The sequence below is a fragment of the Rutilus rutilus genome, assembly GCF_951802725.1.
Source record: "Rutilus rutilus genome assembly, chromosome: 13".
NCBI lineage: Eukaryota > Metazoa > Chordata > Actinopteri > Cypriniformes > Leuciscidae > Rutilus > Rutilus rutilus.
In genome coordinates this window covers 29,769,956-29,783,637 of record NC_140218.1, presented here as the reverse complement: position 1 = coordinate 29,783,637, position 13,682 = coordinate 29,769,956, and the positions used below count along the sequence as shown (strand labels likewise).

General features: G+C 42.9%; 1 protein-coding gene across 5 annotated transcripts in view; it reads left to right on the top strand.

Moving 5' to 3' along the window:
- The window catches only part of syt2a (synaptotagmin IIa), a 102,243-nt gene that overhangs the window by 73,118 nt on the left and 15,443 nt on the right, over positions 1–13,682 (top strand). For 4 of the 5 annotated variants that reach the window (XM_084428964.1, XM_084428962.1, XM_084428963.1 and 1 more), the window contains exon 3: positions 5,070–5,230. In XM_084428964.1, the coding sequence (XP_084285090.1) occupies positions 5,070–5,230 (161 nt within the window). Of the gene's footprint in view, positions 1–5,069; positions 5,231–7,647; positions 7,693–11,589; positions 11,613–13,682 lie in introns of those variants that run through there. The other variant, XM_084428965.1, reaches the window with a different exon arrangement.

The following is a 13,682-nucleotide window of genomic DNA, read 5'->3' as shown; positions in this document are numbered from 1 at the left end:
TGAGAGAACTCGTTTTCTCAACTCCCCCATATCCCAGACTGGGCTCTTCGGCGGTGTGGTCGAGGACTTCGCCCAGCAGTTCTTGGCCGCTCAGAAGCAGACTGAGGTGATAAAGCATATCCTGCCCCGATGGCCAGCTGCTGCCTCCACCCAGCCGTTGGTGCAGCCCCCTCAGTCTGCTTCCCGCCGAGGCTGCCCTCCCGCCCCTCCTGCTTGGCCCGAGCAGCAGCCTTCACCCGGGCCGAAGCAAAGAGATGGTCGCAGGGAGGCGGCACAGCCCGTCTCCACCCCTAAACCTGCTAAACGTCATGCTAAGCGGTGCTCCTGAGACGGGCAGCTTTTTTTCAGGAGCTGGTAGCAGGACCACTCCTTCCCCCGGTGGAGGGCCGGGGGAGAATCTTTTGTTCTCCTTCCCCCGCTGCTGGCCTCATGGTCAACGGCACCCTAAAACTGTTACAGAAAGAACTGTTTTCCCTTCCTCCGAGCCTCAAGAGGCCGTGGATGGCAGTGTGCAGTGCTATGCCTCGCCACTCTCGTCCCCCTCTGTCGGCAGACCCCTGTCAGAGCAGGCCACCGCGGAATGCTCGTCCTTCCTTGGCCTCCTCTGCCAGGACGTGGAACTTGACCATGCCCCCACACCGGGATGCTATGCCTACCATGTCTGGGCCGGTCGTTCTGCATCGCTGCCCCATCGTGGGTACGCCTGTAGTTCCAATGATCCCACTGGTTCAGTTTTTGGGAGCCTGGCTAGAGCTTCCCAATCTGTCCCGCTGGCTCGCGTGAATGATCAGGCTCGGCTATGCGATTCAGTTTGCACTGTCTCCTTCTACAGCCTCTACTCCATTGTATCTAAGAAGAACGGTGGGTTACGACCAATCCTGGACCTGCGCGTCTTGAACCAAACCCTTCCCAGGCTTCCATTCAAGATGTTGACAGCCAAATGCATTTTCAAATGCGTTCGTCTGTTTGATTGGTTTGCAGCAATCGACCTGAGGGACACGTGTCTCCTTTCATGTCACCATTCTTTCTCGACACAGACCGTTTCTACAGTTTGCTTTCAAGGGCAGGCATTTCAGTACATGGTACTTCCATTCGGGTTAGCCCTGTCTCCTCGCGTTCCTCACGAAGGTCGTCGAGGCAGCCCTTGTGCCACTCAGGCAACACGGGGTTCGCATCCTGAATTATCTCGACGACTGACTGATTCTAGCACACTCTCGAGAGCAGGTTTGTGAAAACAGGGACCTGGTGCTCCGGCACCTCGCCCATCTGGGCCTTCGGGTCAACTGGGAAAAGAGCAAACTCTCCCCCGTGCAGAGGAGCTCTTTTCTCGGTATGGAAATCATCTCGGTCGCCATGTACGTGCAGCTTACGAACGCAGTCACTGCTGAATTGCCTGAGTCAATTCGAGGGCAAGAGGACCGCACTCTTGAATTGCCCACTGAAGTTATTTCAGAGGCTCCTGGGGCACATGGCATCCGCAGCGGCGGTCACGCCGCTCTGACTGCTTCTTATGAGATTGCTTCAGCACTGGCTTCGCGATCGAGTCCCGAGATGTGCATGGCAACTGGGCGCGTTCCGGGTGCTAGTCACTCGGGCCTGCCGTCAAACCTTCACCCCATGGTCGAACCTCTCTTTTCTACGGGCCAGAGTTCCCTTAGACCAAGTTTCCATGCATGTTGTTGTGTCAGCACATGCCTCCACCACGGGTTGGGGCGCCATGTGCAATGGGCATGCTGCCGCGGGCTCCTGGACAGGACCCCAGCGCCTATGGCATGTCAATTGCCTCGAGTTGCTGGCCGTACGTCTAGCTCTGGACAGTTTTCAACAGTAATGCACATCAACCATCAGGGTGGTCTGTGCTCCCGCCGTATGTCGTAACTCGCACGCCATATCCTCTTATGGAGTCAGAAGCATCTGAGGTCGCTTCGAGCCATTTACATCCCGGGAGAGCTGAATCGTACAGCCGATGAGCTCTCACGACTGCGGCCTTATCCCGGGTAATGGAGACTCCATCCCCAGATGGTTCAGCTGATTTGGGAACAGTTCAGCGACACACAGGTAGATCTGTTTGCCTCCCCAGACACATCTCACTGCCGCTGGTTTTACTCCCTGACTGAGGGGACCCTCGGCTCGGATGCACTAGAAGATCAAGAAGATGAGAAGATCCCAGAAAATGCCCGATCAAGTCTGTGCTCTCCTTCCTCCAAGAAGGGTTGGAACGAAGGCTGTCTCCTTCCACCCTGACCATTTATGTGGCTGCGATCTCTGCGCACCATGACCTTGTGGAGTCTAAGACGGTAGGACAGCATGACCTGGTCATCAGGTTCCTTAGGGGGGCCAGGAGGTTAAATCCTCCCCGCCCCCCTTATATGCCCTCTTGGGACCTTGCAGTGGTTCCATCTGCACTGCAGAGAGCTCCCTTCGAGCCATTGCACTCAGTTGAGCTTAAGTACCTCTCTATGAAGATGGCGCTCCTGGTTGCTTTGGCCTCCATCAAGAAAGTAGGGGACCTGCAGGCATTTTCAGTTGATGAAGCGTGCCTAGAATTCGAGCCGGCTAACTCTCACGTCATCTTGAGACCCCGGCCAGGATATGTGCCCAAGGTTCCCACCACTCCTTTCAGGAATCAGATGGTGAACCTGCAAGCGCTGCTCTCGGAGGAGACAGACCTCGTGATCGGTTAAGTGCCTCCATGTGCATGGTTCCCCGGTTGGGCAACCCCCACATGTGTATTTCCACGGTAAGTCTCCTCCGATCATGTGTTTTCCCTCGGCAAGAACCCTCTTGCCATCTCGAGGTTGAAACATGCCACCCTGCGGGCTGGATACCTCTGAGTTCTCCATATGCATCCTGTGCTCGGGTCATATTTGTATTCTAAGTCCTCCCTGCGGGTAGGCGCTGTGTCACATATTCCATCTGGGATATGCTACCCAGTGTACCTTGGTATTCTTGCGTTAGCCTGGCCCTTCACTCGTGCTAACCTCACGACAAGGAGCTGGGGCTTTCGCAGGACACTGAAAGACAGCCGCATAAGCGAGATTAGATTGGGACCCCCATTTCGTCAGTCACTGACAAAACTCGTAGTGACTGACTGAAAGGGAACGTCTCGGTTACGTATGTAACCCTCGTTCCCTGTAAGGAGGGAACGAGCCGCTGTACCACTGAAAACGAGCCGCTGCTGCTGTATTGCTGAAACGGCCGGGGCACACAGTCTCGGCTCCTCAGCAGGTAACATAATGCAAGATTGCACTCGCGGCTCCTTTTATACCCACGCGGTGGGGCGGAGTTCGCGATGCAAATTCCGCAGCCCCATGGTATTTTCATACCATTGGCTCGTTTTACTCGAAGGTGATAGGGCTCTCTTGCGAAACCCCCGTTTTGTCAGTCACTTATGTAACGTCTCCGTTCCCTCCTTAAAGGAGAACTCCGGTCAATTTTAACATTGAGCTCATTTTTTTGTACATTTGGAGTGCTGTCAGTACAGAGAACAACGACAAAAATCGGTGTTGCCTACACCGTGTTATCCTCTTTTTAAAATGTGCACCCTGTTGACTTCAATGGGGCAGGTTTTAAACCTGCGTTTAGCCTGCTTTAACATCCTTGATTTGTCATTACAAGTGCACAGCCATGTGAGTGAGTTTATTTAGAGTGAACACGGTGAATCTGACTGCAGTAGATGTGAAAGAAATGAATACAAATGATAATAATTCAGCCAGCGAAAATACCTGTATTTACATCCTGTTTTCGGTCGAAGTCCAAAGTAGTCAATTGTCGAGTTCACACGCGTGATCATAGGTACTAAACCTATGCGCGTGAACTCGACAATCGATTACTATGGACTTCGACCGAAAACAGGATGTAAATACAGGTATTTTCGCTGGCTGAATTATTATCATTTTTATTCATTTCTTTGGATGCGCCTTTGGAGAAAAATGCACCTTTCATACAAATTACATAATCAGAGAGTGTTTTTAATTCTAATTGGTTTGTTAGTAGACATTTCAAGCTTTCTATACATATTTCCTCATGTCTGTGAAGCAAGTAGCCTATACTCTGAGTTTCGGTTCATTTTTGAGATATGCTCCAGTCCACGGAGACAGAGACTGCAGAAAACGCATTCTGTTTGTTTTCTATATTTGACAAAAGCACAACGTTTTGTTGTTATTATGAGTTTACAAGAATAAAAGTGTATATATATATTTTTTAATTCGAATAACGAATAACTCTTATCTGTTCAACCAAAAATGTCGGAGTATATTAACTTGTTTCCGCTGTTGTCAGGAATAAATGGAGGCGCCGGAGCGATCACTTACGTCATGCTGTAATCGCGCTAATACTTTAGCTTCCACACTCCGAACAAACACTTGGATATGCGCCTAATAATAGTGCACATTTATCTAGGTTAACGTTAGAGAGAGTGACCAAGTAAAGTTGCAACTACTTGCATGTTACAATAATAAGCCATATTTGAGGTCGTTCAATTAATGGCAAACGTTTGGATTTCCTGCCCGGCATATTGTAATTACCTCAAGGACCTGTCATCTGTTCTTCACGGCCTGCGTGACTTCGCCACTTCCACACTTCCTGTGGAGTTTTTGTTGTTGTTGTTGTTCTGCGACTAACCGACTCAATTAAGCCTCTTCTCGTCGACTAATGTTTAGTCGACTATTAGGGGTCAGCCCTACTAGAAACCCCGATCCAGAGCAATCTGGTAACTGTGTAGCAACCACTCAGAACACTGTAGCAACAACAAATCAACTACTCATAATACCCTAGCAATGCCCTAGCAACCATCTAGAACATCCTACCAACCACCTAACAATGCCCTAGTGATCGCCTAGCAATCCAGTAGAAAACTCCAAGAGTAAACATAAGTAGTAGCAACTGCTTAGCTTCAGTGGGCAAACAGTCTCGGGCTACAGGGTGATTGCTGCTGGCAAGTTAAGTATGTTCCTGTTCTGTATTGATCAATGGGTAATGGTGAAGACAATCTTGGCTCTTTTATGGCCCTGATAAATCTAGATTTGTATTTACAGCCCCTTTTTCTCTGTCTTTTCTCTCACTTTTAGTGCCTCCCTGGGCCATCATCGCCATCGCGATCGTAGCTGTGATCCTCATTCTCACCTGCTGTTTCTGCATCGTTAAGAAGACCTGCCTTAAGAAGAAAAAAAACAAGAAGGGAAAGAAAGGGAAGGGAGAGATGGGAATGAAGAACATGAAGGGAGGAGAGGTACGACCACCCGACACCAAAGCTCTTCAGCCTTAAAGGGATAGTTCACCCTAAAATGATAAACTCTATCATCAAACAGAACTCACTCATTCTGATTAAGCCCTGTATTTATTTCTCATGACATAAAATGAGATGCCACACAAAATTTCCAAGTACTTTAGTTACTTAAGAGACAATAAAAGTAGAGTAGTCATTCATAATGCCAAGCACCAAAATGATATAGAAAACAGTGTTATTTTGAGATCAATGAGATACTATTATTATTTTATTAAAATTTAGAATTTTTTAATATGTCCACATAGTTTTTTAAATGTGTGTGTGTGGTTTTTACATTTAGTTAACTATAATAACCTTTAAAGAAAATAACATAAAGTATCATACATTTAGATGAAAACAGCTTGCACTGTTAATCACACCTACCTGGTGATTTTTTTTTTTTGTCCTTTCGGAGCTAGGCAGTAAAAATCCAACCTGATCACACGGCAATTCGTTCATATTTTACGAGGTGGCTAATTTGTACGATCTCACTCGTACAAATTCGTAAAATCTTTGCTAAATCGTACATATCTTACGAGTTGCCCAATTCGTATGAATTCGAATGAATGACCTAGCCCTGACCCCGCCCCTAAACCTACCCGTCACTGGGGTTTAAACAAATTAGCCACCTCGTAAAATACGTACAAATTGTTTGTGAGATAGCGTTGAAAAATCACCATTCACATTCATTGAATGGTAAAGCGGCTGCTTGCACATTCTGCTAAACATCTCCTTTTATGTTTCACAAAGGAAAAGAAAATGTGAGAGTGACATGACAGTGAGTAAATGATAACTAAAATAAAAATTTTGGGTGAATTATTCCTTTAAAACTCCAGACACGGCTGTGTTGAAAGAGACAGAAAGATTAACGTTTTTCCACTGCCTAATTTCCGACTGTCGCTAATGAGTTTAATAGGGTTCGAGACATATCTAATCTGAATCTTTCCCTTGTTTATGGCTTTTAAAGCTTTTGCTCGTGCAATATATTTGAAAGACTCAGCAATCTCAAAACACCAAAGCTTGATTTAAAACCATCTGTGTAACTACCTCACATATCCTTAATATAGCTTCTAGGTCAAGCAAATGGATGGTTGGTATTCTGGAAAGATTTTTTAGCCATTTAATATTCATGGAATATAAAATATTCAGTGTTGTACGTCATTTGCTGCCTGTAAAGCAGGAAAGCTACATGAAAGATTTCCCGCCACATCAATTCATTTGCCGTGTTCGTATAATTTGGTTTCCAGAAGAATGTATGTGCTGTTAATCTCTTGTGCTTTTGTGTTAAAAATGACACATTTTCCAGAGAATACACAGCAGCACTAAATCTTTTTTTAATCTCTGTTTTGGAAATAAAATAGCTGAAGCTAAAGCGTTTTGCTATATTTGCTGTGTTGTGTCAGATCCCGCTGTGTGCTGTATGTTTGCTAATTTTCCTTTGGGAATCATTAAAGTTCTGCCTGTCATATCCTAATATATTTTTATAAGTAATCTTGAAAAAGAAAAACGTTGTTGTGCTAAAACACCATCAAGACAGGCTTATTATTTATGGGAGACCAGGGGCTATTGTAATTTCTTTTTCTTTTTTTCATAACATACTTAATGCATATCTATCCACTAGCTTTTTAAGTATATACCCATTTATATGTCGCAAAGGTAACTCTTAAATAGATGTATAATGAGAATGACAAAACTATGAAGTTCAATCAAATAAAAAGTATCTCAAATGATACACTGTCTCAAATAAGAGCACACTTCAAAATAATTGGATTGCTTTAATACCTATTAATATTTATATATTGTTAATTTGGTTAACTGTCTGTAAAAAAGTGCATTTTAAGAAATCTTAGTTTTACCTAATAATTATCTGAAATAATCAAAACAGTCTTCATTTTGATACTATGATGATTACAAAAATTATGCATTTTAAATATTTAATTTTCAGTTCAATCATACTTTTATACTTGATATTTATTATTATTATTATTGACTGTGTTACAAAAATGTCATGATAAACTCACCAACAACCTAAAGATAAACTGAATATCAGTTTATAATGTGTCACCAATCTGGCTTATTTGTGCATTATTTAGGACATTTACTGTATTATAGTTGCCCTCATTCTCCCTTACTGTACAATAAAATGCCTCTATGTGGTTTGCTTCTCAAATTTTCATTGGTTAAAGTTGTTATATGCAATGTATTTTTAATGTTTTATCCAATAACATAATATGTCTATTTAAAGTAAAATGTGTCATTTTTGATACATGTCCATTAAGTGTTACTTGATTTCCTCTACTTGATTCTGTCTTCTGTGAGTTCAATCTCTTCCTCTCTCTCCATTTCTTCATCTCTCTCTATCCTCCCCGCTTTGTGTCTGATATGTGCTCCGTGTATCTTGACTGTCGTGGACCTGTCATCTTACGGTAGGTGTGACATGGCTTGCAGCGCCCCTCTCTGACCGCCTGGTGAAAGCTCAAACCAGGGCTGGGTATATGGGCTATGAAATATGGCTGGGAATGAAATCTTTGGCTTCTTCTTGAGTCTTGCAAGCTGCAGGGGTGCTGAGGTTGCTTGAGGACTAGTTTGGGGTTGGTTTGGGGAGGGCTCGCATTCCACCAGTTTGACATGCCACATGAACACTGGTGATTTGGGGGGTTAAAGCCAAACGGGTAGAAGGAATGGCCCTTTAGAATTGTATGTGCATTTGGTTATGAACTTAAACTTCATCCTAGCTTATTAAGAGACACCAACACACCAATCCTCACTAACATGCATGTTGAAAGGGTACGGTTGGTGGTTTGTTCTCTAAAAGCTGCTCCACCTATTTAACGTCACAATTTGGTCCCTTAAATTATCCCTAAGATAAGTTGTTATTTAACAAACTTGCATATCTGCATAGTTTAAACCTTTCTTAAAGCAGTTAGCCTGTAAAAGAAAGCAGGAGAAATGTCCAGATGAGGTGAAGCAGCATTTGAGACAAAGCCCAATGCATGCCCTTCATACAGGCACCAGTGAATGACCATGACTTGACTTGAGAGTAACTTTCCTGGATGACCCATTGTGTGGAAACAATCAAAGAATCTGTTACTTTCTTCCTGAAATGTAGAGATAAGCCGTGGGATGAAGTAGGTGGCGTGGGAAACGGCCTTTCACCAGGAGACCTATTGCAATGGTTTCGTTTTTGTTTATTTTTGTTTATTTTTTATGTGTGTGTGTGTGTGTGTGTGTGTGTGTGTGTGTGTGTGTGTGTGTGTGTGTGTGTGTGTGTGTGTGTGTGTGTGTGTGTGTGTGTGTGTGTGTGTGTGTGTGTTAAACATTGTTAAACTTTCTCCTATCCCGGCACTTAAAGGTGCAGTAAGTGATTTCTGAGAATCAACCCAATCAACCCAAACAATCACAGCCCTCCCTTCATTGCTCCACCCACAAAATGCAGAAACAACGCAACCTCTGCATCTGTTTTCAGGCCTTCCCTCTTAGGTCTCTCCAAAATAGCTTTTCTAAAATTAACACGTGTCCTAACGCTCTTGCCTAATCATAACCAGTGATATTCCTCTGACCTTTTCTCTTTTGCAATGTCTCTCAGCCTTCTCTCTTTCTACAGTGTTTCTCCCTCTTGCTCACACTCTCTCCTCCCCCCATCATGAGTGAATACACCCTCCATCATGAATCAACTACTGCTGATTGGCTCACCCTCTCTCCTCCCCTATCATGAGTGAACAACCCCCCACTGCTGATTGGCTCACTCTCTCCTCCCCCATCATGAGTGACACGCCCCCTACTGCTGATTGGCTTACTCTCTCTCCTCCCCCATCATGAGTGACACACCCCTTACTGCTGATTGGCTCACTCTCTCTCCTCCCTCATCATGAGTGAACACGCCCCCTACTGCCGATTGGCTCACACTCTCTCCTCCCCCATCATGAGTGACATGCCCCCTACTGCTGATTGGCTCACCCTCTCTCCTCCCCCATCATGAGTGGACAAGCCCCCCAATGCTGATTGGCTCACGCTCTCCTCCCCCATCATGATTGACACGCCCCCTACTGCTGATTGGCTCACCCTCTCTCCTCCCCCATCATGAGTGACACGCCCCCTACTGCTGATTGGCTTACTCTCTCTCCTCCCCCATCATGAGTGACACACCCCTTACTGCTGATTGGCTCACTCTCTCTCCTCCCTCATCATGAGTGAACACGCCCCCTACTGCCGATTGGCTCACACTCTCTCCTCCCCCATCATGAGTGACATGCCCCCTACTGCTGATTGGCTCACCCTCTCTCCTCCCCCATCATGAGTGGACAAGCCCCCCAATGCTGATTGGCTCACGCTCTCCTCCCCCATCATGATTGACACGCCCCCTACTGCTGATTGGCTCACCCTCTCTCCTCCCCCATCATGAGTGACATGCCCCCTACTGCTGATTGGCTCACCCTCTCTCCTCCCCCATCATGATTGACACGCCCCCTACTACTGATTGGCTCACACTCTCTCCTCCCCCATCATGAGTGACATGCCCCCTACTGCTGATTGGCTCACCCTCTCTCCTCCCCCATCATGAGTGGACAAGCCCCCCAATGCTGATTGGCTCACGCTCTCCTCCCCCATCATGATTGACATGCCCCCTACTGCTGATTGGCTCACTCTCTCTCCTCACCCATCATGAGTGGGCATGCCCCCTACTGCTGATTGGCTTACTCTCTCTCCTCCCCCTTCATGAGTGGCACGCCCCCTACTGCTGATTGGTTTACTCTCTCTCCTCCCCCATCATGAGTGGATATGCTACCTACTGCTGTTTGGCTAAAAAGTGTGTTGTGCTGCTTGTTCCAATCCACTTTCAACAGCGTTTCTCAGATATCGCTAACTGCATCTTTAATGTAAACAAAGTGTTACTGTCACTTTTGATCAATTTAATGTTTCCTTATTCCAAAAAAAATCAGGCACTGGTCAAACATCCATAAATTCATATGTGCAATTTATGTATTGCTTTCAAAAACAAAATTGTAATAATGCACAGCTACTTTTAAATAGTCATCAGTGAAGATGCTTTTAGGTGGTTGCACACCATGTCAGAATTGCTGTAATTACGAGATTTTAACTCGTAAAAAGCATTCATGTCCTCATAGAACTCATAATTACAACTTGGAGAGCTCCGACCTGTTCCACCTGACTGCTGCAGATTCATTTTGGCATTGATAGTGTTGCCATAGAAACGTATAATTCCGAGTCTGAGGACGTTCAAAGTAAACGTTCAGCTCAGAGTAGAATGTCACGGGTTGTCATCCCATTATTACAGTAATTACGACATGGTGTGAACGCAGCATTTGTCCCCATGATGATGTAGGCTAAAAGGGCAATGCTAACTATCCAAACACTGGCCTCTTGGGCTCAACCAATGGTGTGGGTTTGAGCCGGGACTGTCAGTTTATCCAACTAATGACCTGGAAAACCTGTTTGAAAACAATCATTATCTTTGCAGTTCCACTAAGGTAGTGGCGCCGAAATTACACACTTCACCTTTGATATCTCACTGCCCCAATAACTTTAATTTATCATGTAAAAACCTTTTTTAAAAGGTCTTCATGATTAATAATTTCACCTAACGCACACAGTTTCTTGGTTGTTCACAAATAAAGCACATCATACATTTTGGGCACATAACAGGCCAGTATTTATTCTTGGGGTAGGGAATAAACTGAAATTATGAACTTAAATCATAATGCAATATGGTTAATCATTACATGCTGATTTGATCACAGGGCTGTTGGTGCAAATAATCGTTTATTGTGAGTGATTGATTTCTCCTTCACCGTTTCTTATTCCATCTGCCACCTTTACTAAGATGAATGTGCCGTAACTTAGCATGACTGCTTCTGAATGCTCAATGCAAGTTATGTAAGAGAACCACCGCACACTTCATATTAAGAATACTGCATTAGTCTGTTACATCATTAATCATCCTCCAGATTTAATGCCAGCATCGCAATGATTTTATTCACTATGGCTTGAACAATTATGCAATCAATACGGAACATTTTCAGACTGTGCATTTTGTGTCTTGGCATGCATGAATGCATTCTACCATGTCAGTTAGAATATAAGAAATGGTGCTTTTTTATGTGTGTGTGTGTGTCACTGTGAGACACACAGTGTCTCTGTGTGTGTTTTTGAATTTGTGTGTGTATGTATATTTGGGGTGAGAGGTCAGGAGGGACAAATCCTCACCCCAAGCATATTTTGTTCTATTTAGAGACATTCTGATTCAACTCTTTTCGTTCGTCTTGTATTCTTGTATTTATTTTATTTTCTTGTTTTTCCCAAAGCTGAACCAGACATCTCCATCTATGTAAGCTAATATTTGCTGTTTCATTAGCATTGCGTTTGAGGCTTCATAAATTCTTCACCGTGCATAACACATGCTTGATCTCATGAACAGTCATAGTGGGGACCTGGTATAAACTCGCTGGGGGACACTGCCAACCCCAAATGCAGTGTTAGTCATGTAATAGGGTTATGTAGCACATTAACTCTATCTCTCTCAGAGGACACAAATGCTAGACTAGCAGACTGAGACTTTTGGTTATCAGCATAAACATACTTTACTGCTTACAGGTTATGAACAAACGTTCTTCAAGTAACATTTAGAGAACATTCTTTCAAAGTTACCTGGTCTTTAATATTGTTCTTAAAACGTTAACACACACACACACACACACACACACACACACAAAAAAAAACATTATTCATAGCACGATTTAGTTGGACGTTTGTCTAACATGTTGCTTCTTGTTTCAAAAGAGTGTTGCAAAATTATAAAATGGAATGTTCCCTTAAAGGGATAGTTCACCCAAAAATGTAAATTCTGTCATCATTTACAAACCTGTATGAATTTATGGTAACACTTTATTATACAGTGTCATTGTTACATAGGTTACATGTACACTGAAAAAAATGATTAGTTGAATTTAATTTAAAAAAAATTATGGTAAGTGGTTGCACACAATTGATTTTAGCTACATTTAAACAAATGCATTAAATTTAACTTAATCAATTTTAGTTCAAATTAATGCATTTGTTTAAATGTAGCTAAAATCAATTGTGTGCAACCACTTACCATAAAAAATTTATTAAATTCAACTAATATTTTTTTTCAGTGTAGTTACTAAAGTAATAACTATATATTATGCATAATGACATGCAACTAACCCTAAACCAAACCTTAATCCTAACCTTATAGTAAGTACATGTAGTTACTTAATATTACTCAGTACTTAAATGTATAATTACAGTAACAAATACACCTTAAAACACAAAAGAAGATAGTTTGAAGAATGTTGCTAATCAAACAATTAATGGTCCCCATTGACTTACATATTATTTTCCCCCCTCCATATTATGGAAGTCAATGGGGACCATCAACTTTTTGGTTACCCATATTCTTCAGAATATCTTCTTTTGTGTTCAGCAGGAGAAAGAATCAGGTTCATTTTGGGGTGAACTATCCCTGTAATGATCATAAATCCCAGAAGAAACAGTTTTAAAACATTTAAAAAATTGCACGTTTTGAAAGTTCAGAGAACATTTAAAAATAACGTTTTCATAATGTCAGTTAGTATATATTTTTGTTAGCTGGGTCACATATCTATGTGATTGGAAAATCTTAAAGGGATAGTTCACCCAAAAATGTAAATTCTGTACTCACCCTTCGTTTACTCATTTACTCGATTTACTCGTTTACTCGCCCTCATGTTCCAAAACCATAAGACTTTTGTTCATCTTCGCAACACAAATGAAATCTGAGATTTCTGTCCTTCCATTGAAAGTTCATTCCACCAAAACGCTGATGCTTCAAAAAGTTCATATATTTGACATATTGTACTTGATGTGCTCTGTGTTGATCAAAGTTTATTAAAGTTTAAATTAAATCTGTTCATCTTATAAAGTCATTGTGTCTCTTTAGAAGATTTAAACGGCTTGATTCATATTGATTACTTTTACATTCTCTTTATGAGCATTTTAAATCAAAGTTTTGGTGGAACGAACCTTCAATGGAGAGACAGAAATCTCTCAGATATGTGTTTTGAAGATTATCGAACATTTGATGGGTTTGGAACAACATGAGGGTAAGTAAATGATGACAGAATTTTCATATTTTTGGGTGATACCTTTAAATTGGTGATAGACCAGGATTTAAAAACCTTTAGCACGTTCACAGAGCGATTATAAAGAAAAGATTATAAAGAGAAGTTAAAGTAAATGTGTGTAGACCTTCAACACCATTTCTGTCCACTCAAATGTTATAAGACTGTTTCCTACCAAGTAAATGATATAGTTATGCACACAGTCATTTATTCTCTACTAAACTTTTAATAAGATTTGATGCCACAAACCTCACATACTTTGGCAAATCCAGCGA